The sequence below is a fragment of the Fusarium fujikuroi genome, chromosome FFUJ_chr04 (assembly GCF_900079805.1).
Source record: "Fusarium fujikuroi IMI 58289 draft genome, chromosome FFUJ_chr04".
Classification (NCBI taxonomy): domain Eukaryota; kingdom Fungi; phylum Ascomycota; class Sordariomycetes; order Hypocreales; family Nectriaceae; genus Fusarium; species Fusarium fujikuroi.
The window spans coordinates 744,309-770,396 of NC_036625.1; the positions used below are offsets into that span (position 1 = coordinate 744,309).

At 48.9% G+C, this 26,088-nt stretch overlaps 10 protein-coding genes; 4 read left to right on the forward strand and 6 right to left on the reverse strand.

The window, feature by feature from the left end:
* Positions 1-178: 178 nt before the first annotated feature.
* On the reverse strand, positions 179-1,459 carry FFUJ_13221 (related to replication factor C chain Rfc3; the record flags this gene model as incomplete). XM_023575879.1 has 3 exons in its annotated part: positions 179-573; positions 626-1,275; positions 1,326-1,459. 3 exons carry the CDS (start codon positions 1,457-1,459, stop codon positions 179-181), a joined length of 1,179 nt encoding a protein of 392 aa, XP_023429123.1.
* Positions 1,460-2,026: 567 nt separating this feature from the next.
* FFUJ_13222 (related to sphingoid base-phosphate phosphatase) lies at positions 2,027-3,981 on the reverse strand (the record flags this gene model as incomplete). XM_023575880.1 has 4 exons in its annotated part: positions 2,027-2,109; positions 2,168-3,429; positions 3,564-3,780; positions 3,840-3,981. 4 exons carry the CDS (start codon positions 3,979-3,981, stop codon positions 2,027-2,029), a joined length of 1,704 nt encoding a protein of 567 aa, XP_023429124.1.
* Positions 3,982-5,136: 1,155 nt separating this feature from the next.
* Positions 5,137-6,138, forward strand: FFUJ_13223 (putative 3-oxoacyl-(acyl-carrier-protein) reductase; the record flags this gene model as incomplete). XM_023575881.1 has 4 exons in its annotated part: positions 5,137-5,563; positions 5,622-5,708; positions 5,797-5,889; positions 5,981-6,138. 4 exons carry the CDS (start codon positions 5,137-5,139, stop codon positions 6,136-6,138), a joined length of 765 nt encoding a protein of 254 aa, XP_023429125.1.
* Positions 6,139-6,194: 56 nt separating this feature from the next.
* Positions 6,195-8,684, reverse strand: FFUJ_13224 (UBA2-like ubiquitin-activating enzyme; the record flags this gene model as incomplete). XM_023575882.1 has 7 exons in its annotated part: positions 6,195-6,477; positions 6,525-6,609; positions 6,668-7,519; positions 7,568-7,629; positions 7,679-8,040; positions 8,093-8,263; positions 8,442-8,684. 7 exons carry the CDS (start codon positions 8,682-8,684, stop codon positions 6,195-6,197), a joined length of 2,058 nt encoding a protein of 685 aa, XP_023429126.1.
* Positions 8,685-9,770: 1,086 nt separating this feature from the next.
* On the forward strand, positions 9,771-11,031 carry FFUJ_13225 (probable cobyrinic acid a,c-diamide synthase; the record flags this gene model as incomplete). XM_023575884.1 has 4 exons in its annotated part: positions 9,771-10,182; positions 10,242-10,396; positions 10,455-10,812; positions 10,859-11,031. 4 exons carry the CDS (start codon positions 9,771-9,773, stop codon positions 11,029-11,031), a joined length of 1,098 nt encoding a protein of 365 aa, XP_023429127.1.
* A 209-nt stretch (positions 11,032-11,240) lies between these two features.
* Positions 11,241-11,900, reverse strand: FFUJ_13226 (related to DNA polymerase delta subunit 4; the record flags this gene model as incomplete). XM_023575885.1 has 2 exons in its annotated part: positions 11,241-11,411; positions 11,460-11,900. The coding sequence occupies 2 exons, from the start codon at positions 11,898-11,900 to the stop codon at positions 11,241-11,243; spliced, it is 612 nt and encodes a 203-aa protein (XP_023429128.1).
* A 664-nt stretch (positions 11,901-12,564) lies between these two features.
* Positions 12,565-14,596, reverse strand: FFUJ_13227 (related to GTP-binding protein beta subunit-like protein; the record flags this gene model as incomplete). XM_023575886.1 has 3 exons in its annotated part: positions 12,565-12,935; positions 12,989-13,534; positions 14,287-14,596. The coding sequence occupies 3 exons, from the start codon at positions 14,594-14,596 to the stop codon at positions 12,565-12,567; spliced, it is 1,227 nt and encodes a 408-aa protein (XP_023429129.1).
* A 667-nt stretch (positions 14,597-15,263) lies between these two features.
* FFUJ_13228 (probable CDC10 cell division control protein 10) lies at positions 15,264-16,438 on the forward strand (the record flags this gene model as incomplete). XM_023575887.1 has 3 exons in its annotated part: positions 15,264-15,384; positions 15,489-16,051; positions 16,106-16,438. The coding sequence occupies 3 exons, from the start codon at positions 15,264-15,266 to the stop codon at positions 16,436-16,438; spliced, it is 1,017 nt and encodes a 338-aa protein (XP_023429130.1).
* A 2,953-nt stretch (positions 16,439-19,391) lies between these two features.
* On the forward strand, positions 19,392-20,991 carry FFUJ_13229 (probable beta (1-3) glucanosyltransferase; the record flags this gene model as incomplete). XM_023575888.1 has 3 exons in its annotated part: positions 19,392-19,397; positions 19,473-19,772; positions 19,825-20,991. 3 exons carry the CDS (start codon positions 19,392-19,394, stop codon positions 20,989-20,991), a joined length of 1,473 nt encoding a protein of 490 aa, XP_023429599.1.
* A 1,092-nt stretch (positions 20,992-22,083) lies between these two features.
* On the reverse strand, positions 22,084-23,929 carry FFUJ_13230 (probable ATP citrate lyase subunit 2; the record flags this gene model as incomplete). XM_023575889.1 has 2 exons in its annotated part: positions 22,084-23,112; positions 23,489-23,929. The coding sequence occupies 2 exons, from the start codon at positions 23,927-23,929 to the stop codon at positions 22,084-22,086; spliced, it is 1,470 nt and encodes a 489-aa protein (XP_023429131.1).
* Between the last annotated feature and the right edge of the window lie 2,159 nt (positions 23,930-26,088).

The following is a 26,088-nucleotide window of genomic DNA, read 5'->3' on the forward strand; positions in this document are numbered from 1 at the left end:
TAAAATCACCACCATGATACTTCATTGGTTTCATCTATGTTCTATAAAAGGCTTTTGCTGCTTGTAGCGCAGTTAATCGTCTTGTAACATCATACGAATATTTAGCCTTCGATGTCAATTAACCCATTACGTCCTTGTGCAGCAGACAGACGCTAGATATCCCGTAGAGATCCTGAGACTATCTGCTCATCAACTCAACTCCGTTTCGGACAACTCCAACGACTGCTCCAGTCTGGATCAACTCACTGCCTCCACCGGCGACTCTATGCTCGATGTTGGCGAGACCATCCAGCCAGGTGATCATCACCTCAGGACCAACCTCTAGCTTCACCAACTCCTCGGAGAGCGCTGTGATAATATCAGCCAGCGCAAGACCTCGCGACACCTTGAGAGCGCTGATAGTGTTTAGACAACTTGTGACATCCGATGTCTTAAGCAGCGTCGACACAATCTCTTTGATGGCATCGGGTGGGGGTGCCGCAATGCAGTTATAAATAGTCTCCGTTGTGATATTTTCGCGTTCAATTTCGCTGTCAGGTACTTTGGGTGCATCCTTCGCTCGCAATGGTGTACCTGGGCCTCTGTTAGCGCTCACGTTGGGAAAGATAGATGCACGCAGACTCACTTGATGCGTGACAGGCCTGTAGAACGTTCAGTGCTCTTCGCATATCACCCTTGCTCAGCTTCACCAGCGCATCAACTGCCTCTCCGCCAATCCTAACATGCTCCTCCTCCACCACCTTATCAACTAGCACCCTAATGTCGCCCTCCTTTAGCGGACTGAAGCGAAACCGTGTACATCGACTCAGCAGCGCTGGGCTAAGCTTGTGGGAATAGTTTGCAATGATACAGAACCGTGTGTTGGTGGTGTACTTCTCCATTATTCGTCGTAGAGCCATTTGGGCTGTGCTCGTCATAGCATCAGCCTCATCCAGAACAATGAGCTTAAATCCAGCCATCGAGTTGCCTGAGCGGGCAGATGTGCCACCCATGGAGAAGATCTGTTTGGTACTGGCAAATGTCTTGATCTGCTCTCGCACTACATCGATGCCACGGTCATCTGAGGCATTGAGTTCGAGCACCATTTGGCGCATATTCGCAGCTCCGTAGATACGACGAGCAAGGGCCAGAATTGTCGACGTCTTTCCAGTGCCTGGCGGACCGTAGAGGAGTAGATGGGGGAGACGATTCTGATCGATGAATTTGTTGATAGTAGCGAGGATATCTTGATGGCCCGAGACGTCTTCGAGGGTGTTTGGGCGGTACTTTTCAACCCTGGGTTCCGTTAATCCTGATATTTGATGGTGTTTCTTACAAGCACCTACCAAGGGAGACTATCCTCAGCCTCAACTGGCAGATTGGCAGCACTTCGCTTGCCTTGCTTGGCTTCAGAGGAAAATATCACATCTTTGCTGACAACGGGGACATCAACGTCCATCTCATCCCCAATATCGGACATATTTGCGCTTGCTTTCCTGTTGTTTTCGGCCTTTGCAGTTCCTTCAGTGATGTTTCCGGGGTTGCTCGTCCCGATTCTTGAGCTTGTTGCGCTGTATGGAAGTTTGAACGTTGAGGTCAGTTGAGGAACACGCGCTAGGTTACACCTAAACGCGTCTTAAGCGTGTCAGTCAATTAAGACCCTTGCACATAGCAACGGCCAATCACAAGGGCGAAATCGTCAACGTCACACTTCTACTTACACCTTTTAACTGAAGTACTACCCTTCCTTGAGACATCAGTACATCTTTTTGTATGATGTTTATTTTCAAATAAAAGACAATCATAGCACCGATTTGTACGAATATGCTATCGTGAATACAACTCAGTGTCAATTGCAACTCTAAAGTTGTCTAGAGATACATCACCCAAAGAAACCCCGAGGCGACATAACCAATAAACCATTTCCAGCGCCCATCGTTCGTCACCCTATATGTTCATTAAAAAGAAGAATATCTAATTATATCCTGGAGGCCACTAGAAAATACTACAAGGCGGTGGCCTCTCTTGTCTCATTTCATCTCATCACTCATCGTTCACGTAACTGATTCGTCCCCAAGCCCACAATCTCAAACATTATGGGGATAATAGCCACTGCAAACCAAGCAATTCCTATCACATCAGTCAGCAACCCATTTCGCTGGTCAGGAGAAGATCTCCAGAAACTTACCGGTGTAAACCACGAGCTTAGTCACGACCTCGACGTCGTATCGCACACGAGGTTTGATTAGTTGCGAGAACATCTCGCGCTCTCCCAACCCGTCCTCGGTGCCCGTAACAAAGATCTCAACCCGATCATCATCGGCGGCTGGTGTTGTCACAACTTCGCCGGTTCCCATCATCTGCTCGAATTCGACGATTCGGTTTGCCTGTGCACCAGACGCTTGAGCTCCCTTGCCAGAATAGTCTTCATGCGTGGTCTGGAGCTCCAGGTTGCTTGACTTGCTCTTCAGGCTATGGTTACTGCTGACACTCTCGCGTCGCTTGCGCTCTCTATACGCCAAGGTCTCGTATGCATCTGCGGCACTCTGAGGACCAATTGACACAGAGCGACCTCGGGTGGTAGGGTTTCGGATACTCTCGACCATGCGTGGGAAGTCGGACGGCGAAGGGAAAAGTGTATCGATACGAGAGCCTGTTGGTACAGTCTTGTACTTACTGGCAGGAGTGAAGAATCGTCGAGGCATGTTCACCCCAACCTGTTCAAATATTCGGAATAGATGAGGCAAGAGCTTAAGCAGTAGAGGCTTCATCGTCTCGCGCCACGCAAAGACGACAAGAACGCCGAAAACGATCCTGGCTACGTTGGCAGCCAATCCCAGGTGCGTAATATCCACAGATCCTCCACCATGCGCATGAGTCTCCCAAGGATCTAGCGCAATCTTGCCGTACGTCCAAGTGCCGAATTCGAGGCCAATAACAACACCAGCAAAGGCAACACTGTCATCGTAACATGGACAGTCGTCTGCCGGCTCAGGGTGAATGCGCACGAGTACAAGAATAACCAAGGCAGCTACGAGAGGCGCAGCCCAAGAGCTGGAGTGCATATATTCATCCAGGGGAGGTCCGTAGTAGAATTCGAGCAGAGAAATAGCGGCACCCATGATAGACCCGACAATTACGTCTAGGAAGCCATGCATGCCACAGTACAAGCGCCCAAATATGATCGAAGCAGCGTAAAAGTACGAGAGGCATTCGAGTGCGAACTTGGTGGTTGGAGCTAGCGTGTTATCGGGACTGCGTAGTATCAGAAGCGCATAGACGGCGACAGATACAGCATTGGCGCTATGGGTCGAAGGGAAACCATATTCGAGGGCTGCAGAACCAGACATCGTGATCCGGTGCAAAGGAGGCGAGAGTGGTCGTGGGAGAGAGTAGAAGTCCTTGATAAAGCCAGTCCAGAAGACACCGAGCGCAAGAATATGCACTAGTCTACACAATGAAGCATGTCAGTACCCGTTAATCCTGTAATCTCAATCGAATCTAGATATTTGTTGCTGCAACTGCAGCGCAACATCATGCGCCGCAGCGCAGCGTGTGTAGACGTTGAACATGGTGTGACTTACCCCTTGCCAAATGCTGCATAACCACACCAGAAGCAGATGGGTAATCCGATCATGAAGAAGGTATGGGTTCCGAGGTTGGCAGTGATGGCGAAGTAGCTATCGAGAGCTGGAGTCCGCAACTTCTCTTGCATCCACGCAAGGTACGGTGTCTCCCAGCGGATCAGAGGCAGCATCTGTTGGCGCAGATTGTACCGCCATTTTGGCAGGGCGCGCTTGTCTGCGAGAAGAGCAATCAGCAAAGCGCGTGGCGCGAGAGAGGTCGTTACTGAGGCGTACAGTGATCGAGACTTCTCAGTCCGGCATCGGGAACGTCATCGCCTTTGGCAGAGCCGTTTGTCGTAGGCAGAACCGTCGTGGTCGTGGTGGCAGCGGGAATGTGGGCGCTCAACGGCGGGGCATCGCGTTGAGGGTCGCTCATGGTTTTGCGGCGGGAGTAAGCTGAGAGATACGTCAATTGCGACGAGTACAAGATCCAATACAACGACGAAACATTGAGGTCAAAGAGACCCGATAAGGAATGTCGTGGGCCGGAGTGCGGCCTTGGGCTTCAATAGACAGAAGCCCTGCTGAGAATGTAGTTGCAATGGAGGAGTTTAGTGGGAATAGTCAACCAACGATGGATGGAAGCGGCGGGAGTTTGATCAAGTGGAGTTTTGCACTATGTTACATGCACTGAACCAGACCAGCAGAGGTCAAGGTTCAAGTGTGAAAGGCAGGTAGGTAGGTGGTCAGCTAATTGTTTATGCATCCAGTAAGGAACGGCAATGGTCAATTGATCCTTGTCGTGGGATAAAAGGGTCAGATTAGGTAGATGTTTGTGCGATATCATCTTGTTTGACTGTTCATCGACGTCCGCTGTGTTTGGCTTCAAACCCTTGGCGCTCGTAAAGGACAGCAAGACAAGGCACGAAATCAGTGTTTCAGCAACGGATCGGTTACCTCGCTAACTTAAAACTTTGCGGTTCTCCTCTTCAGTCCCTTGTTGATACCCCAGAAGCGAAACCCATCATGGAAGCTGATGAGATGCACTAAACAAGCAAGCCACTTGTTTAAAAGCAGGGGGTTCTGGTCTCGTAAGGTACCTATTTACAGAGGCGAATATGGAAATGATCATAGTAACGGAGAAGTCGTCTTCAGTATGTGCAAAAAAGCAATTGCTACTAGGAGGCGAATATCGGCCATGACATATAGCCAGCCAGGAACCGATTGCTTGTTCAGAGGTGCTTCGATGGTGTTATCTGGGGCTTAAAAAAACCAAACACCGTACAGTGTGGCAATGACATCGGTGCTGCATGGGAGGTTGGTGGTAGGTAATTAAGCATATTATTGAAAAGCAGAGAATATTCGGTTCGCCACGATCAAAAGCAACCTGAAGAATCAAGATGAAAATAAATCGTAAAACATGTTCATTTCGCAGTATGTCGTGAATTTCGATGTACACAGCTTTATCGTAAAAAGTCGGGCCTTCGTCTCCATTCAAGTCGATATTTACAGACTCAAAGTTCAAATTTCATCACCACAACAAACTCACTACTTGTAAACCACCTCACACATCCCGCCTCCACCACCGCCCATGTCCTTCTCTCTCCGCGGTAAACATGCCATCGTGGTCGGAGGTACCGGTACGCTGGGCTTCCGTATCGCGAGCGCGCTTGCAGACCGCGGGTCTGTTGTAACCATCATGAGCCGCAACGCCGTTGATGATCGCCAAGTCCTTGAATCCAGACTCAAACCCTTTGAGCCTCTCCCGTACATGGAGAACTTCGAGGGCAGTAGGCGCCCAACAGAGCACCAATTCAAACGCCTGGATGTTCAAAGGATAGACATTTTCAAGGGTCTATTTCCCAGTCTAGGCCCCGTTGATGTCCTCGTCAACTGTGCTGGCACCAGTCAAGCGTCGGCGCTCAAAAGAACCGGCGAAGAGGAAATTCAACGGATTCTTAATCTCAACCTCCGGGCGACTATTCTCGCCTCTAAATATGCCAAATTAACCCCTCATGGTGCGTCTCACCAAGCAGTTACTTATGTCCGATAGCATCTTCTCACATGTGCTCATAGGATGCATCATCAATGTTTCAAGTCTTATGGCTACCAAAATGGGTGCTGGTGCTGCAGTATACGCCGCTTCAAAAGCAGGTGTCATTGGTACGTTCATGATATATCCCTAATCTTATGCTAATGAATCCCACATTATTATACATTTCAAAAACCTGCTGACTCCATATCGTCGCAGCTTTCACCCGTGCCCTAGCCCTTGAGTATAAAAGTCGCTCTGTCCGCGTCAACACATTGTTGCCGGGCTGGATACAGAGTCCAATGTGGAATGGTGAGTCTCCCCTTCCTACGCCTTCAATCCCTGGCACCAATCACCCTTGCGAAGACGAAACCCAATGTTAATGTACAATGCCCTGTATTAGAACTTCCTGAGACTGCTCGTGAAGCTTACCTCAAGCAGTGTCCCTTGGGTCGTTTGGGCACGCCCGATGAGGTAGCCGACGCTGCCATGTTTTTGATAACCAACCGTTTCGCCAACAATTGCGTGCTGAACCTGGATGGTGGCTTAAGCGCCAACTAGTAAAGCCATGGTTCCTAGGATATATGCATCGTCCTTTCAACCCCTCGAATTACCCTTCAATCGTCAATGACGATAGCGCCGCCGCCGGCATGACTTTGGACTTCGTCCACGTCTACAATATCGGTTCCGGATTCGGTGATCTTGAGTTTCTTGAGAGGTGGTTCAGCGTCCTCTCCATGCGGTCTCTTGATACCCTTCGGCTCGGCACTAACGGCCTGTTCATCGTTGAGTTTCCCATTGCCATTCGCGGAGACTGGCTGGAGCTTCTTTGGTCGACGTGGAATCTCAGGGACATCCGCGAATGTAGCCTTGACTGGTTTCTCGTCTTCTTTCAATGTACTATAAATTGTAAGCCTAGTTCAATAACAACAGAGACAAAGACAGACCCTTCTCGGACATTGATAACCACATTGACGAGCGTGTCTTCGTCGTCCTGGTCGATGACAGTTAAGAACGAGTCCTTCTTGATACCTAATAGTTTTGTCAGTCCCCCGCGAGCAATTCATTTGTCCTTTTAACGAGGCCTTACCGAGATCAGTCAGCTTTTTGGGTAGATTCTCGTCGTCGCCGTCTTCAAAACATTCAACCAAGGTTCCTATGTCATTGTTCACGACAAACTCCTTGCCTTCAAATCCCAGCTTTGACAAGACGATGTCATCAATGAGATCCTTGAGAGTCGCCCGAGACAAGTCTGCAACAATACTTGTGAAGTAAACACTACATACGGGGCATTCGGGATTTGGCTCTCTGGACCTATCAGGGGCCAGAAGTCGAGCTGGGGCAAAGGGGGTCAGGAAGACCTCCTTGGACTGTGCATACTCGCCCTTCAAGACTTTGAAGGACTGAAGAACACAGAGACCAGCGACGATTGCGTTGGTTGTGGCAATCGCTGGAATAATGTTGCCTGCCATCTGTTTGGTATCGAACCGAGACTTCCTGTCAATTCCAAAAATTGTTGAGCGAATGTTGGCACTTGCTGTCACAAAGTCAAGGGTATCAATATCATCCTTGTCAAATGTGATTGTGGGGTCGGAGTCTTCAGGTTTTTTGTTCTTCTTGAGTTCAAGAATTCGCTTGCTTAGTCGGTCAAGACTGTCATTGAAGACAGCTAGACTCTCTTGCAGGGACCAAACCCGCTGATCGTCATTCAGAATCTTGTCTTTGTTGGCGATAGCCTCGCCAGTCTGTGCGAGAATGGTCTGATATTGAAGAGGCTCAGGAGCTCGCCGGGATGTCCACATCCCCTCCACGGAACGTAGTCGCTCAATGTCGGCGTTGAACACCTTATCAAATAGCATCTGAGGGAACTTGGACGTGCCAGTAGCATCCCGAATCATCTTGAGAGCTTTAGATTCTTTCTTCAACTCTTCAATCTCTTTGGCTGGCTCTTGTCAGTATGTGTTGTTCGTTAACACAGCATCTCACTTACCATTGTCGGCATCAGTTGAGTGGTCAAACGCAGCCTGATCTTCACTTGTGCCAAAGATCTCGCTAAATTCTTTGTTAGCAATATTCCGCAAGTCGATATCTATATACATACTTGAGCAAATAACTTTTGCCCCAGACAATGCAGTGGATCGGTTGACTAGGGGTGCTTCGAATTGTACAAACAGGAAAAGACTTGGGTGCTTCCTTGGGAGTACAGTCGTAGCATGCAGTAACGCCTTTTTTGATAACCTGCACCTGGCCATTGAATCCGGTGGTGCCACTCTCGATCAGGGGTACATCAGCTGCCAGGCACATCTTATTGACGTGCCTGCGCGCTTCGAGGTTATCCAGAGCATTGAAAGCAATGCGGAATTGTTGGAACCAGGCCACAGTGAATTCATCATCCTTTATATTGCCATGGTGTGCGACAATTTTGACATTGGGATTAAACCGTTCTGCTGCCTCCTTGGCCACCTGCGCGTTGATTAGTATCTAACCAAACTCCATTTTGGGCAGAACGACGCACTAAAGCCTTGGATTTTTTTATGTGTTCATGACGGAAAAGAAACTGCCGGTTCAAGTTCGAAAGGTCGATGGTATCGAGGTCTACAATATGTATTTCGCCAAAGCCTGTGAGGACCAGGTTCTTGAGCAACTCGCATCCAATTCCGCCAGCACCAACCATGAGCACACGAGCCTGCGCGATCCGAGTTAGCATACCCACAATGATAAGAAGTGGTCAAGCAATATCGCCATGTCGCATCGCATACAGTCCAGTCCTAGACACATCGCTCCTGAGGCGTCGGATCGCGTCGGATCCTGGTGCGAGATCAAGGCTGAGAGGTGATATTTAGTTCCATGCATAAGAAACGTACCTGCTTGACAGAGGTATTGAGTGATGCGCCTAGCGACTGCTGGTTGTGTCGGTCACGCGTCATGGCCGGCGTTCGTTTCCGGGATTCGTTCTCGGATGAAGCAGTTTTCTTTTGCTGCTGCTGTTGTTGTAGTTGTGTTTGTATTTGTCGTTGCTGCTCAGAAACTGGGGTAACCGCTGGAGCTGCAGCCACATTCTGTGTCTGAGCTGGAGCCTGATCGGCGCTTGTCGCATTCATCGTCATATTGATCGTTTTCTAGACGCGGAAACGGGATCGAAAGAATGGAATAGCCCGATCCGAGGGCTGCGCATCAAGGTCGAGTCGGTGCGCTTGTTGGTGAAGAATGTCGCGATCAGTTGAAAGTGGGAAGGTTGAATAAGATGTTAGTGGTCAGAGAGCTGAGATAGAGCATTCAGCAGGGGAGCGGCGTTGCAGGGCGACCAATCGGACGGGCCTATCACAGAGCTTTGAGCTTCTAAAGCCGGGAATTCTTGGTGTCAAGGCTTAATGATTGGGCTCCACTGTGTAGGTATCTAGGTTCCATTGTCAATGAGCACACCGGAGGTCCTCGAAGAGCAAGAAACCTCACACCCTTTACATAGGTAGAATGCTGTAGTAAACTCACCTGCTAGCCCAACTGGGTCATTTCATTACTTAATATCAAGCTTCAAGTTACACAACCTTGCTTGCCCCCTCTTAGAAGGCTTGGCATGTTATCACTCTAGGGGAGGAAAGAAAACTCAGGACCTTGACCATAAGCGATAAAATTATTTAGGTCAAACTAGCCTGAGTTTAGGGGACTTTTTACTAGGTTTATTTTAGCACCTCCTATTTGGTTTTTCTTAGTGATGAGTTGGGTGGGATGGTGACGTGCAGATGCACGGGCATGCAAGGACAGTGAGTGCCTGCCTTCCAGACATGCCTACCTAGTACCTATCTTAGAGGCACTCCAACGAAAGGGTGTACAAAGTGATCCATTTAGTGAATATCATGTGAATCGATTGCTTCCAGAAGCATTTAATTATTCACTAACCATCACACAATTCCTTCCTTTGCCATATTTCGGCCACGGCAAGCTGCAAGGGATGCATGACACACTGGGCTGTTGGTGCATAGCAGTTATGCGACCGCGGGGCCGCTCCCAGGGCAAAAAAAATAAAAATTTAAGGGACCTGGAGACTCAACTCGACCTTGAAAGTCTAGACTGAATCATAAAAAGAAAACTGTCCGCCATTGTCACTCTTTGCTTCCCCCCCTCCCCTCCGCTTCCTTCTCTTCGCTTGGCTCATTCTCCTTTTCCCTGTCGTGTAACAACCTATTTCTGTAGCGATGTCTGACGACGAGGTTGACACCGAATTGTTGGAACTGCTCCGCCAACATCTTCAGGGGAAGATCGATATCCAGGAGGAGCCTGAGACAGGCGTCCTCGAGAGCGCTGAATACGTCTACGACAGTTGCATTGATGTTGCCGTCGACATGCGTGCATCTAAAAAGGCAGCGGAGAGCATTTACGAGCAAATGGAGCAGAAGAGTTACTCAACTGCTACCTGGTCAGAGCATGAACTTCACCCCAAGGCCAAGGACGAAACTACTGTCAACTTCATTTTTACTATGGACTTGCTGAATTTTTCTTTCTGGTCTGAACTGCCTGATGATGAACGATTTGCTATTGAGTATCGTGGGAAAAGATGGACTGGTTATTGGAGTTTGGTGGCAGCTCTCCAAAGAGCAATTGATGAAGGTCAGTTATCATTTTTCACGATGACTCACACAGCAAGCTAATACTTAACCTCACTCAAGGCATTCCTATCACAGATCCTTCCTACTGGAAGAACGAAGAAGAGTGTACCCTGGAATCCCTCACCCATGTTTTCCGGTCATGCACAGAAGAGGAAATTCCCCTCCTTGAAGAACGTTTAGACTGCCTACGAGAAGCTGGCCAGGTACTCTTCAAGGTAAGCTAGAACATCGTCAATCCTGACATTTACTAGTAATTCTGACCACATATGCCAGCACTACGATGGCTCCGTTGCAGAGCTCATTTACGCTGCTGACGGTTCTGCGGCACGCCTGGTGAACTTGCTGGCGCAGGATTTTGATTGCTTTCGTGATGAGCATCGTTTCGAGGATGGCAAGATGATTCGGCTGATGAAGAGAGCACAAATTTTCGTTGCGGATCTCTGGGCATGCTTCAACGGCGTGTCATACGGCGAATTTCGAGACATCGACAAGATCACCATGTTTGCAGATTATCGTATCCCTCAAATTTTGATGACTATGGGCGCCTTGTATTGTTCTCCAACGGTTGCAGCTGCCATCAAAGACAAGAAGATGATAGAGAGCGGATGTTCATGGGAGCTACAAATACGAGGTAAGTCGTTTAAACTGCAGTGTTCTTCTTTTACTGAACAAATTAGCTTGTAGTATCTGGTGTGTTGAGCTGATTCGACGAGAGATTCTGCGTCAACACCCTGACGCCCATGTCAACGCCATCCTAATAGACTTTTTCCTCTATGATAGTATGAAGGAACTAGAAGCGGCGGGTAAAGAGCCCATTCCGCATCATCGGACAAGGAGTATTTGGTACTAGATGAAGGCCGCGAGGCCCGTTCCCTCTAGAGTTTTTGTGTATTATGAGACCCAAGTTTAGATCATAGATTTCTTATTCGACGAGCTCATTATGCGCTTATAGAATAATTGAGACAGCAAATAAAGCCACATCGGCACCTGAACATCATTCCTTCAAACGCCTTACTCCGTGAAACAGCTTCTGGTGACCAAACAACAGGTGGAAACATTTCAGGCACCTACAGCAGTCGAATTGAGGATCTCATCCATGTGAGCCGTTTCGATTTTATTGTTACCCTTGCTTTCTTCCTTGAGAAGGACAGCAAGGACTTCAATTGGAGGGTTGAGACCCAGACGTTCAGCTCGTTTCCAGCGCTTAATGCGAGGCATGCCTATACAGGGCTGCACGAGTTAGCTGTGGTGAATCCATGATAGCCCAAGGTGACTTACACCATATTGTGAGCTGACATCGAAATATCGAAGAACCTTCTCATTCAAAGATACACCTTGCTGGTGCAATCGCGGCGTAGTCCATTGGTCTTCAATGGACTTCCAGTATTTCTTGATCTGTGCGTCTGTAACTTTCTCTGCTTGCAGCTCCAATTCAGACCTCGCAGGTTCTGGGACTACCTCAATCTCTGTGACTGCCTCAACTTCTTCGTCCTTATCAATCTCTATGGACTCATGGTTGTTGACAACAATATCTTCAACCTCACGCTGTGTAGCATGCTGATCGGGGTCGAGCTTTGAGATGGAAGCAGAGATGGCAGACTTCTTGGCGCTTTTGGGTACTGGCTTGGTGACTTTGTTTGAGAAACTCAGAGTAGACTGACCCTTGGCTGGCGGGCCCCTGCTGCGAGTGCTGGCAGCGGATCGTCGAGTTGTGGGCATAGTGGGCTCAGCTCCTAAAGCGAGATGGCGCTGCTGAATGCTGCGAATGACGCTTGACGAATTGTAAGTGGAATCGATAGAGCTGTAAGCAGGCGCTGGCTGTTGCTGAAGAGTAAGACAATTTACGAGCTTAAAAGTTAATGTTGAGAGAACGGATGATTTATGGTGAGTGATGATGATCGAAATGTGAGGTCGTTTGTAAATTGACCACAGGTACGGATGCAGGGTCAGTGACTATATGGGTGGCTCTAATGGGAAGGCTGGAGGGGCCAAATGCATGACGTGCAAGCCTTGGAATTGGCAGGACAACGCGAACTTAAGCGCGAGATCACGTGCCTTGTATCAGACACTGTGGCACTGATTATTGGGTCAGTTCATGGCAAAGCAAGTTTCTGTTCCGAATGACATGAATTGGTAACAATCCTCAAGGTTTAGATCTCAATACCTTACATACCTAGGTACTGCTAGGATTCCCGGTCTCGCCCCCAGTCTGTGGATTTCATTGCAACTCACTTGTCTATCGTATTGATGCCATCAAGTTCCCATATACAAGCTGTTGGTGAAACGTGATAACATGAGCTTGTAATGTCGGGGGGGATCCGACTTTGTCTTGGTGATCGAATTGTCTCATCACTGAGAGCTTCCCGTTTCTATTATACAATGATCAACCACCAGTAGCCTCTCGGTAGAATGAAAGGCTCCTGTTTGCGCCAGCAGTGCAGAACATCTCGCTTCTGACAGTCTTCGGTAGCCACTTTACAGACCAAAGAGCTTTGTCCGTCTCACTGTGGGTTGCCACACACGCGCTTCGCTCAATTGACCATACCTTGACCTTTCCATCCATTGAACCACTGAGCAGGTACTCTCCTGTATCGCTCCAGTCGAGTGATGTGATCCACGAAGAGTGTCCAGTCAAGTTCCCAACGTGTTCTCCGTGTTTCATGTCGTAGAGTGCGATGATTCCAGCGTCACCTGCGGCAGCAAGTCGAGTGTTACCAGGAGAAAAGGCAACCGATCGTACAGGCTTTGCGAGACCTAGTAGCACATGTTAGAGAAATAGTATGTGAGACGTGTACGAGGCGACCTACCAGATAATGAGTACAGGACTCTTCCCGTATCATTGTTGAAAATGTAGACAGATCCATTCTGGTGGCCGCTGGCAGTGTATTTCCCATCCCGGCTTAAGTCCACTGACATGCCAAAGCTTCCAGATCCAGCACTTCCGGTTTCGTACTCACGAATCTTGGGCTTCTTCTCATCCATAACATCCCAAACGTTGACTCGACCATCATTTGTTGTAGTAGCAAGGTAAGATCCATTCTCACTCAATGCCATAGCCCAGGCTTCACCAGGCTTAGATGCAGATCCTGTAATCTCGCCATTCAAACTCCATTCGCCAGTGTCGCTGTCGACTTTCCAAATTTTCACCTCGCCGCCAAACCCAGCACTCGCTGCGACGTTGCCATTCCGTGAGGTGCACACGTGGTGGCACCCCAACTTGTGTGCATCTGAGATGGACTGCTTGAGTGGGAATGAAGGATCAGTTGTGTCATGAACGTGAAGCGTGGAAGATCCACTGCCTGATATCACAGCTTTGGATGTCGTCGCAATGGAAAAGATGTCGGTGATGTGGGCTATACGCTTTTAGTGAACTGACTCTTGCTTCATTGATTCACCCCGCGGCGGGGAGGTCAAGCTCACCATTATCCACGGTATGCGTGGTCAAATATTGTTTCGACTAGCGAGATTAGTTGCCTTTCAATCAGTGGCTAGGTCTTCGGTCGGCCTTACCATCTCTCCCACGCCGTGCTAAATGCCGTGCTTCTCTCGCTCTTCAATATGACGTTGTATGAATGAAAGTGCTTGGCTTGGACTGGACTGCGGATGAATGCCAGTGGCCTTGGTGGGGCAACACAGGGTCATAAATATAAAGCTCCAAATCAAGACAAAGCATTCAAGATATCCCATACCTAGGCACCTTAGGTAGGTATAAAGGAATACAGCAACTCCTGGTTGACCATTTATGTATTGATAGGCAGGATACCACACTATACTCTTGCATAATAAAACCATGCTGATTCGATGTTGTATACACAGAGTTAAAACACAGTTCTCGTAGATCTTCACGCTGCCAGAATATTATTACGGTAGTTCAAACTTTTACATAGTATATTGTTCATATTCATACAAGGCTCAAACTAAGCCAAAACGCCCATGGTATGCATGATTCCGTGGTGACTGTACAGTGGTAAATCATCAATGTTCCATATCCTTTTTTCTTTAGATCGACCTATCATTAGGATAGTCCTGACGCCAAATTTGTCTCATTTCTATAGATTGTTAGATTGGACATGGCATCGATTATGTCAAGAGAGCAACAACATACCTTCTAAGCAGGTTTGGCATAATCGGTGTGTACGCTTGGGTTGACCACATCCGGGACATTTGCACAAGTTGTTCACATCCTTCAGCGCCTTGCCAGCCATTTGTCTGTGTCGTTTTCTCGAATGGGAGACCTTGTTCTTAGGTACCGCTCGTAGCACAGACTCCCAGATATCATCGATGGTGGGGAGGTTTAAGGAAACGCCAGGGATCGCAATCGACAACGACGGGAAGAGCTTCTGGGTGAACTGGCGAAAAGACACCGTAGATAGTACGGTCGGGGAGTACATTCGGGGGAGAAGCGCAGCAGCCATCTTCATAGAGAGACGTTGATGGGCTTAAGATGATGAACGATATCGGCTTTGGTGTTCAAGTCCCAGTCGAAGTTGCAAGGCCGGTGCTGGGGTCTTGGGAAACGAAACAAATTGAACCGATAAATTAGTCAGTACTTCGATGGTGAGTGGTTGGTTCCTGATAGAGCTGAAGCGTCTATAGGTGGTCGGGCTCGAATTGGGGTCGCGATGATCAGAACGCGCAAGGCTTTAAATTCCAGCTCAAAAGTCTGATGGCCTGGGGCCCTGGGCTATCTCGAAATGCCGCCAGCCAATCATCAGCTAGCCGGCGCACTGATCTTCTTGAACCAATGAGAAGCTCGAAACGCGCTTTCCCCCTTTCTTTGGGACCCTGGACCTCCCTGACACCTCCCTTCCAGTAGGGAAATTGTTTGCTAAGGTGGCAGGAAGCCCAGTGCCCGAAAAGTTCCCCCTAGGATCGGTTTCTACGCCGCCTCTCCTAAACCTCCAACTCCCAGCTTCGCTACATCTTAAGGTGTCACTTTGACCTTGCCAACTGTTCGCGCTCGTGTTGACCTTAGCTGCTTCGAGTCCAGTCTTTCTTTCTTGGAATATTCACAACATTCCCGTGCTCTACCTTCGTTCACCGTTTGAATCGAACACTTCTCTCCCGTACGAGTTATTCAAGATGGCTGCCGCTCCTCCCAACACTATCTATCCTCAGAGCCATGTCGGTTTCGACAGCATCACTTCTCAGATTGAGAAGAAGCTCTTGAAGCGTGGTTTCCAATTCAACGTCATCTGTGTTGGTAAGTGACGACTCTGTTCTAATCGTCCCCTATGGTTTAACCTACCATGGTGTGATTGCCGGTCTACATTAAGTTTCTATACTAACATGTCTTGCGCATTGTAGGTCAGACCGGTATGGGCAAGTCAACGCTCATCAACACCATTTTCGCTTCTCACCTGATCGACTCGAAGGGTCGCTTTCAGCCCGACGAGCCTATCCGCCAGACCACTGAGATCCAGGCCGTTTCTCACAACATTGAGGAGAACGGTGTCCGACTCAGACTCAACATTGTCGATACTCCCGGTTACGGCGACCTTGTCAACAACGACCGCTGTTGGGACCCCATCGTCAAGTACATCAAGGATCAGCACTCCGCGTACTTGCGCAAGGAGCTCACTGCACAGCGAGAGCGCTACATCCAGGATACCCGTATCCACTGCTGTCTCTTTTTCATCCAGCCATCGGGCCACTCTCTTAAGCCCATTGATATTGTCGTCTTGAAGAAGCTGTCTGATGTGGTCAACGTGGTGCCTGTCATTGCCAAGGCCGACACTCTGACCGTTGAGGAGCGTCAGGAGTTCAAGGAGCGCATCAAGGAGGAGTTTGCTTTCCATAACCTCAAGATGTACCCCTATGATAACGAGGAATTTGATGATGAGGAGCGTGCTCTGAACGGTCAGATCAAGGTTTGTCTCGTCGCTCGAGTTCAATCGGATTGTGCACATACTAATACGTAACAGAATCTTGTTCCTTTCGCAGTTGTCGGTTCCGAGAAGTCGATTATCGTCAATGGTAAGCAGGTCCGCGGCCGCCAGAACCGATGGGGAGTCATCAACGTTGAGGACGAGACTCACTGCGAATTTGTCTATCTCCGAGACTTCCTTCTCCGAACACATCTCCAGGACCTTATCGAGACCACCTCTCAGATCCATTACGAGACTTTCCGTGCCAAGCAACTGCTGGCCCTGAAGGAGAGCAGTGCTCATGGTGGAGCTAGCAGCCGACCCATCAGCCCTGCCGCTGACCGCGAGTTGAGCCGAAACTCGCAACGAATGACTATGAACGGCTACTAGGCTGTCTTTTGTTTTTAAAGTTGTGCTGGCGATGGAGCAACGGCGTCTCTGGGCAGCTCGATAGCCCGCATTTGTTACGACCCTCCATATCTTTCACGGCCTGATGTAGAGCAACTCAAAAGTAAATGCTTTGTCAGGAGGTTCGCAGGTCGACTTGACCGTAATAGAACCAATGCCTCTTACATCATTTCGATGACATCGGCATGCGAGTCAGGGCAGGGGTAGAATGTTTCGAGGTCCAAAATGAGACAGGAACTGGTCGAATATGACCAGGCTCTTCCTGGCTGCGTACTATTTGACATTTCTGCCCGTCAGCCCATATCGAAGCTGTACACGACTTTCTTATTTTTCTTTCAGTGTTACCCCGGAGAGCTATTTGGCCTTTTTCTATGCTTTAATAAGACCGATTACCCCATACTCTAATCTAGAGTTAGTTTCCTGCCTACATAGTGTATCAATTCCCTTGGAGTTTCTGACGAACTTGATGTGCCCAATGAGAGTGGAATGACTTTGAATACATTTGCCTGGTTGTGTAGTCCTCATAAACCTCACTTGGTGGACATTGGCTTCATATGGCCTATCTTAAGTTCGGTAAATCCCAGTTATGTGTAGAACCATAGCATTTTTATTAGTCTATTGCATCGTCGCCGAGCCATCGTACTGGATCATTGTAGAAACTAGCTATATGGGAATCCGAGAGTATAGGGTAGCCTAAATAAATAAGTCGAGGATACAATAAAGGTAGCTCAAAAGCACCTCTTGGAACGCTGATTTTGTTCGGTTTTTCTGGTAAATTCCTTTCTTTGTTCTTCGCCTATATATTATGAAGCAATGGTAAGTGTTTGGCTTGTGTCTCTGGTGGCCAATATTGAAGTACACAGTGTTTGCCAGCCAATTGTGATGAGCAGAAATCTCCACATCGTGAAGATGTAGGACGTAGCTCAATTCTCACCTTATGTTTCATGAGACGATGACAATAAGTGTGGACGGGCTTTAGCCTGAAGATAATCATGCCCGAGTATTTGGACCTCACACTGCGCTGTAGGCTGCCACAAGTAGAAATGTCTACGTTATCAACAACCATAGTACAGAACTCCGGTCACGAGGTATCACAAAATTATGATCAATGACACAGAAGCCATTAAAGCGTCGCTCTGAGTTCGGTGACCGAGTATTTATGATACGTTCCATGAACGGGGCATCTTCATTGGGTATGATATGTAGTTTTCAGGTGAGCTCCTGTTATACAATTGGCTGGAGGATTACATTCTTAGACGACAACAGTCCAAGTCCTACGCTCCACTGGTCCTCATTGATGGCCAAACTGGCATCAATATGCTGCATTTCGCTGTGTAGGTGCAAACATCTGGCGACCCAAGGAAAGTGTACAGCAACTGTACGGTATGCAGCACGATTCATTTTAGGGAGCAAAGGTAAAGATTGCCTACGGTTTACCGACATAGCTCCCTGTTAGCAAAGTGATACTGATGCCAAGAAAAACGTTGTTACAGCCAAAGTTGCCAGTAATTTAACTCATGTAACTAGAGATTGCAGCGAGTAGTGGTGCAAGGATGTCGAGCGACAAGCGTACATTTAAAACGTGGTGGGACCGTTCAGGAAACCCTTCAACGGTTTTGTTTGAACAACAATGAATGGTTGATCGAACCAGATCGGATCTGAGCATGGTACATACAACGTCGGTTGGAGGGCTCGACAAGCAGACCTGATTCATCAATGGTCGTCGAGCATCCCCGTATCCCATCTTTGACTTTTATAACTGTCTTATGTACTGTCTCAGATGCCTTCTGTTCTGTCCACCCGTGCCCGTCAACCTGCCTTCGAGACCCCGTTCTCATCGTTCAATCGCCGGATCTAGACTGCAAACAGTAAAGCGAGTTTCCCATCCAGCGCCAACGAACCCCGGCAACGACTCGACTAGGTCGCGGATCCTTGTAAACACAAGGATCCTGTAATTCTTCAGTTGCTCCTTTGGGCAAGAATAATGAGTGAGTTAGATGACCTGCAATCGACGTTGATTGATTGTCATTTCTCTCACCTTATGGGATGATACAATGGCATCTATCTAGTGCGACCGAAGTACGATACTGTTTGCTATTCATATTAGAGACCTCGTATAGAGTATTCTAAAACCCAATACTTAACCTGCTTGCCTATCTTGGCTTGAGGCTTGGCTTCTGCCGGAACTTGATCTATTCATGCTAAGAGCCAAAATGCCATGGCCGGTCTCCCGATAGTGGTGTAATAGACTGCAGTCTGCAAACGGTCCAGGCTTGCGGCGTTGATGTCAGGTTGTGTTTATTGTTGATTTCGATGGGATCTATGCACCAATCCCCTTTCCATCGATTAAATGCTTGGCCTCGGTATCCTTTCTTATTTGAGCTTGCCTCTTCTGCTGCACTGGGATCTTGTCTGAAGCTAGATCATACTGCACTTGCTCGCTCATATCTGCTCCCGTCTAATCTTCTCGTTTGGTTGGCATGCCTGTAACACTTCCGCCTCCACCTTGAAGCAATATTTGCTGCTTGATCCATCACTGCCAGTCGCTGACATTTATCCTAACCTCCACCCACTTCCACTCTTACTCTTCGTCCTCCACCTCGTTGCTTGCTCTTTCTTCCAACCCCATACGCTCCTTCTTCGCCAAGCGATTGTTGTCGAATTGTGGCCCTTTCGCTTCTTATCGCTCTTTCTCATCGAGATCGGTTCCTTTCGTGCCTTGATTTTACCTACTGCCTTACCTTACCTCAGTACCTAGGTAAGGTCCTTGTTCATCCTCGCGCTCCTCACCAACACCATCAGTCAACAACACAACCTTTTGCTGTGAATCAAGCTGCTTACGCTGCGTCTTTCCAGGCCTACAATCGAATCTTGTACTGTTACCACGACCTTTGGGAAAAGCCAATACAGAAAGATTCAGTAGCACGTTATCGCTATGCTTGTATGTTCCCTCACCTTGCGCCACTGTACATGGCGCATTGCCATTCGTTACACCACATACTGACATGCGTACTAGATCAAGGCCGCCCTCATGGCCCTTGGGGCCGCGGTTGTCGGTGCCGTGCCGCCTCTAGAAATCAAGGGAACTGACTTCATCAACCCTGAGACTGGCGACAAATTCCAGATTGTTGGTATGGCCTACCAACCTGGAGGCAGTGCCGGTTACGATCCTTCCAGCGGAAAAGATCCTCTCAGCCACAAAGACGAATGCATGCGAGATGCTGCTCTCATGCAGATTCTTGGTATCAATGCGATCCGTGTTTACAACCTGGATCCTAACATCAACCACGATGAGTGCGCTAGTATTTTCAATGCTGTAGGTGATTTGGCTTAGCCTACGTGGATGATGATCTAACATACTTTGTTAGGCCGGCATGTATATGATGATTGATGTCAACTCTCCTCTGCCTGGCGAGGCTCTTCACTCGGAGAAGCCATGGGAGAGTTACTACACAGCCTACCTTAATCGTACCTTTGCCATCACCGAGGCGTTTGGTAACTACCCAAATACTCTTCTATTCTTCTCAGCCAACGAGGTCATCAACAACCAGGCCACTGCTGAGTTTGCCCCTCAGTACATCCGTGCTGTCACCCGCGATCTCAAGAACTACATCAAGAACAACTTGAAACGCCAAATTCCCGTTGGCTATTCTGCCGCTGATGTCCGCGATGTTCTGTGGGATACGTGGAACTACCTTCAGTGCGCCGATGCGGAGGACAAGGGTGATATGAGCCGTGCCGACCTCTTTGCGCTCAACTCCTACTCATGGTGTGGACCCGAGGCCACCTTTGAGACTTCTTCTTACGACGATCTTGTAGCTGGCTTCAACTCAACCTCTATCCCTATCTTTTTCAGTGAATATGGATGCAACAAACCTCAACCCCGTTACTGGAATGAGACTCAAGCCATGTATGGAGACGAAATGACCCCGGTCTTCTCGGGTGGCGTCGTGTACGAGTATACTGAGGAGGACAACAACTATGGCCTCGTCAAGATTACTGGAGACAAGCTTCGCATTCTCGGAGATTTCAACCGCCTCAAGAACCAGTTTGCTAGGATCAACTGGAAGGAGGTCCAATCTAAGCCTGCAAGCAAGAGCTCTCCGAAGGCCCCGGCCTGTAAGGCTAGCATCATTGAAGATAGCGGTTTCGACAACAACTTTACTCTTCCAACTATCCCTGACGATGCCCAAAAGCTGGTCGAGAATGGTATTAAGAACAAGCCTAGCGGAAAGATCATCGATATCTCGGACTGGAACGTCAAGCTTGATGTCAGTAACGCTGACGGCAGTGCTATGAAGAACCTTAAGGTCATTCCCCTGAAGGACGACGAGTCCAATGCGTCCGGTAAGAACGATGCAGACACAGGGAGCGAGACTACCGATGACAACAACAGTACCAACACTGACAACAGCACCAACTCAAATGGTGGAGATGCCAAGGACGGAGAGGATGATGAAGACGCTGCTATTCTCAACCGTCCTTTGGCTTGGGTTATGGCCCTACCTTTGGCCGCCATGGTGTTTGCGCTTTAGGAGCCTGTCTGGAACAGGCACAAGAAGCAAGTAGAACACAAATAATGTGCTGCATTCGGTCCTTGGAACGGGAAATTAAAACACGCTTGATTTTCAGATACGAAAAGTATACGATACCACCCGCCCCACCATCTGGTGACATGACCACTACTTCTCAGGCTCAGATTGTGAGCCTGCTCACTGGAAGATTTTTGAGATCCTCCCTATTTGAGCTTTTATACAGACACACTGTTTGTTATTGACTTAAGAATTACATGGAATTAACTGCTCTGGATCGCACAACATCTGTCAGGCTGAGGCATATGAAAGTAACTGAACAGTAGGGCATAAAATGTTAAATCCCCAATGCCATCAGTAGTTGGTTGACTTAGCATTATCATACCCTGCCGCCAATTTGATTATTATGCCGTTATTGCCCAGTATCTGCATCCATATGAAAGAGGCAGTAAAGTTCCTTTCCTATTGTTCTTATCAATATGAACCGCGAGTAAGATTGCTCCACAGCACACATTTACAACTGTGCCTATAGACCTCCTTCGAGGCTATTACTCCGTGCTCTTATTGTATGTGTTGAAAGACGTCGCGTTTTCATCAATCCCCCCTGGTGCTACTCTTTCAAACAAGATTCTGCGTTGGCGTCATTGTATGCGGCTCGAGTCTGTCCCTCGATTACGCCATAGACAATGATTAGGTATTCGCCTCTACATATAGCAAGATACAACGAGCTCAATAAACCAATCTGGCTTGATCAACAAGGGGAAGACAAAGTATGGAAGAAAATCGCACGTGGGCAGAAGATACATTGGAATGTATTTAATATCTATGCAGCATCAACGGGCTGCTACACAGCATCTTAATACATAAGCATCTTGCGAAACTGAGAGGCTCATCAAATCCATAAGTGTCATCAGATCTATTAGCTTTCTTTCCGTTATAGCTCAAATACTGCCGTACACGGCTTGTTCGACCATTTTTGGTCCCAAGCCCCAAAAATTGCATCGCACCACCTGGTACCCGTTTGTCTATCTTGCAGTACAAAAAGTCGTTCATCCCTTCATACTATACCAATCCCTTGGTAAAGTTTTCAACCCCTTAAGCCTGGAACTCCTGTGCCTTGCTCTCCTCCCACTTGCCAGGGACGAGGGCCAGAGGCACAATACCAGAGACGTGCATCTCAGGGCCAAAGATCTTGGCGTTGAGGCCGAGCTCCTGGGTGGCGGCCTTCATGTTCTTCAGACCCTCTTGATAGTTGGGACCGGCACGTCGCACCCAGATGGAAACATTGTGCTCGATCAGCTTAGGAGCGAAGTCTCGCAGAGCCCGGATAACACCCTTGAAAGTGCTGGCGACGTTGGTGAAGTTGGCAATACCACCGCCGATGAAGAGAACCTTGCCCTCGTCGCTTTGAGGAGCACGGAGGAGAAGGTCAAGAACAGTTCGAGCGTAGTGGTAGGTCTGAGACTCGGTGGGGGCACCGGAGTACTCACCGTAGTTGGCGAGCTCGTCGGCGAAACCAGCAGAGGCAATGGCATCGGCATAGACGACGGAAGCACCACCACCAGCAACAAGGGTCCAGATACGGCCCTTGGCGTTCAGAACGGTGAGCTTCAGGGAAGCACCAGTCTTAGCGTCGAGGTCAGCGATGTAAGCCTCCTCCTTGGTCAGCTCACGACCGAAGGGGGCAGGGAACTCCATAGGAGGGCCGGCATCGATGTTGATCTTGCCATCAGCAGAGGGAGCAATATTGGTAAGACCGAGAGCAGCAGGAGATCGAGCAATGGCCCACTTGACACCACACTCGAAGTCGGCAGTCTGGTCGAGCTTGGCAGCAAGATCGAGGAAGTGGACAGCGGCAGAGGTCTTGTCCTCGTTGGGAATGACAACGAGAGGGTTGATCTCGAGATAAGTAAACTGACAGTCAACGTAGACGGCATAGAGGCGGGTGATGAAGTCAACTAGGACGTTGTGGACGCCCTGGGGAACCTTCTTGAGAAGAGTAGCAGCAATCTCCTCGTTGGAAGGGTATTCGGCGAGGTCCACAGGGATCAACAGCTTCTCAGCCTTAGCGTCAACATCGCCGACATCAACGCCGCCCTCATGGGTGAAGAGAATCCAGTCGCCCTATTGATGAAGGTGTCAGTAAATGAGGCACAGATAGTCTGGCAGTGGTGTAGGCCGGAAAGCCGGTACTGGTTGTGGGGTTGGTCGCAGGAGGGACTGAGAAGAACGGGGGCTGTTTCCGACGATTTCTTATAGCGACATCCGTTCGCCCGTTTCGGTACAAAGAAGGATTGCCGGCACAGGTAGAACGAGCCCACAATTAGACTATGCAACGCCGAGCAGCAAATACAAGTTGGTGCAGGACCCCTTTCTTCTCTTCAGATTCTTCTCCCCTCTTCCTATTCCCTTCTTTCGATTCCAGGATCTTCGCATTGGGAATATGAAGCGCCCAAGAAACTCTTCCAAAAACACAAGAGGGAATAATGCTTCAACTTACATCACGGACTGAGTTGATGTTGATGTAGTACTCAGTGTCTTGGGGATGAGGAACAAAAGGCTCGACGAGGAATTGTCTCAACACACCAGTGGTATGCTCAACCTGCTGCTCCTTACCGGCTCGCTCAGCGACCCAAGCCTTAGCCTCAGGCCAGGTCTTGTTAAGGGCCAAAAGACCACTCTTTCCTCGTCGCTTGATGAGCTGATCGGGCTTGGCAACGAACTTGGCGTCGGGCTGGAGGAGCCAAGGGTAGGTGACCTCAGCCTGGTTCAGAATATCCTCAACACTGGCATCCTCTGGGAAGTGCAGCGAGGCGAGTCTGCTGGGAGGGTTGTGAGTAGTGGGCGCAGGAAGAGGGCTGGGCTTGATAACGGGAGCGCGGGTGAGGTGGTAGTTGAGGATGGCCTTGCCGTCGGCCTCGAGAATCGATTTGGCGGACATTTTATTATGAGGAGAGGAGGAGGAACGGAGAGCTTAGAATGAATTGGCGAGTGCCGGTTTATCCCTTTTCTTCACTTCAATTCTGGTCAAGACAATACGGTTAGCAAATGCTGAGTCTGGTCTGGTTCAAGGATGATCGGTGTTGTCTCGTAGACATGAAATCGACTCGAATGGTTCAGCTCAGGATTGGAGTTGAAACAACAGCCAGGGCTGACAAAACGAAACAATGGATTTCACAGCAGCTTATACGGGCGTAAAACTCAATGCTCAAGTGAAGCAATCATGATTGCGATTGGCTTTGGCTCTTTGATGAGAGTTGACGACCGTTCGGCGGGGGGAAAGGCACACACACTCACCACTGTACACGAGCTCAAGTGGGCTGCAACAATGAAGTCGAAATCTAGTATTGGAGGGGGAGATGAGATTATGACAGAGAGACGGGCAAAAGGTAAGAGAAAGAGAAGAGGATGAAGATTGCTCAAGGCGATGAGAGAGGTGAGAATGGAGGAGCAAATAGAAAGAAGCAGCGAGAGTTTGGAACGAGTCACTTGAGGAGTGTGTGAGTGAGGGTGAGCTCTCGAAAAAACCACTGGACCTGAACTGAAGGAAGCTCAATGGAAGGGGAAGACACCCGAAGCGGGTGGAGTGGAGGGGTCAAGTTGAAGGGGGGAGTGGAGGGGCGCTCGACAACCTGGCCTGGCGTGGCCTGGGCTAGTAGCCTGGGGCGGGCGGTCAGTGGAGGGTACCTGGAGCTACAGAGTCGATCAGCGCGTGGCGGAGGTACCTGGGCCCTGAAATCCATTGGGGACGGGGTCCAAAAAGCGATGAGGGATTGTCAAGTACCGGTACATAAACAATGTCACTCCGACTTCAAGCTGTTGAGGACCAGGGTGGACCAGGGGAAGACGACCGACACCTTGAGTTACGTACGACAGATTGATTCGAATTTCATCAAACCGCCGAAAACCGCAGCAGTCAATTTACGCACCGCACGCTACGATCCGATTTCTATCCAGCCCAACCTGATCGATTCAAAATTTCGGAAGCTTTCGTGAGTTATTCGGCCACTTCTTCTCCTGAGTCTTTTTGATTGCTTTTTGGGGAAGACCATGATCCAGATATCAACCTAGATGGCCTAAGCACCGGTTGGCTCCGGGGTACGCGAAGCGAGTTGCCTGCCCCAAAGACCTGGATACCAAAACAAAAATGGAAGTCTTCAATTTGGTGAGATTGGCAAAGATTGACTCGGGTTCCGGGGAAGTGCCCAAAGCTGACCTTGCGGTGAGTTCGAGGAGGTCAACTCAAGGTGAAGTAAGCCTACGAGGTGACACCAGCCCAGTGGCTTGTTTTGGTGGTCAGCGCCTGGGCTGGACGCCACCCCCGACATGGTCTAAGCTTGATTTCCTGCCCCTCCATTCCCCTCCATGATGGACATCACCTCACCTCAAGCTCTTGAGCTATCCGATTCTATTCAGTGCTATTCACTCCGAACCCACAACTACCGGTTGGCTACGGGTTCGGTATCCATCAAATCGCATATCTAAGCTTCCGATGTTCGGTGGAGAGAAATTTCCCTCCAGGACAGGACAGCAAGCATCCATGCCTTTTTGGAACTGCAGACCATCTGTGGAACATCAATCGGACAGTCTAGACAGTCCAGGAGGAAGAGACCCAAGATGAGAAAGCGGCTTCGTTTTGACGGGTAGGGAATTTCAACGCAGTTACAGATGCAAATCCAGCTGTTTAGTGACAGCCAGTTTTCACTTGATTCATCTTTCTAGCCTTGCTATTGTACCAAGCGGTAGGGCTAGCTTCAGTCCAGTCGCCCTTGGCTAATGTGAGCATGTGTGTCCCACTCAACAATGATTCCATGCCGCCTTTCCATTCCCCTACCGTCTTCCCTGGAAAAGGGTCTGGTAGGATTGGAAGGGCTGTCGGACCTCAACGTGATACCACCACCAGCCAAGAAAATCACCGACTTGACCAAGGGAGCCTGATCATGAGCCGGCCAGTTTTCTGAAGCAAAGGCTTACGACATTCCGAGTATTATTGTACTGTCAGTTGAAGTTAGACGGACTAGTGAACTCAACTGTCAGTTCATGAGATACCGATGATCTTGCAAGATCTTCGACGGCACTCTATATGGATTAATGCAGGGC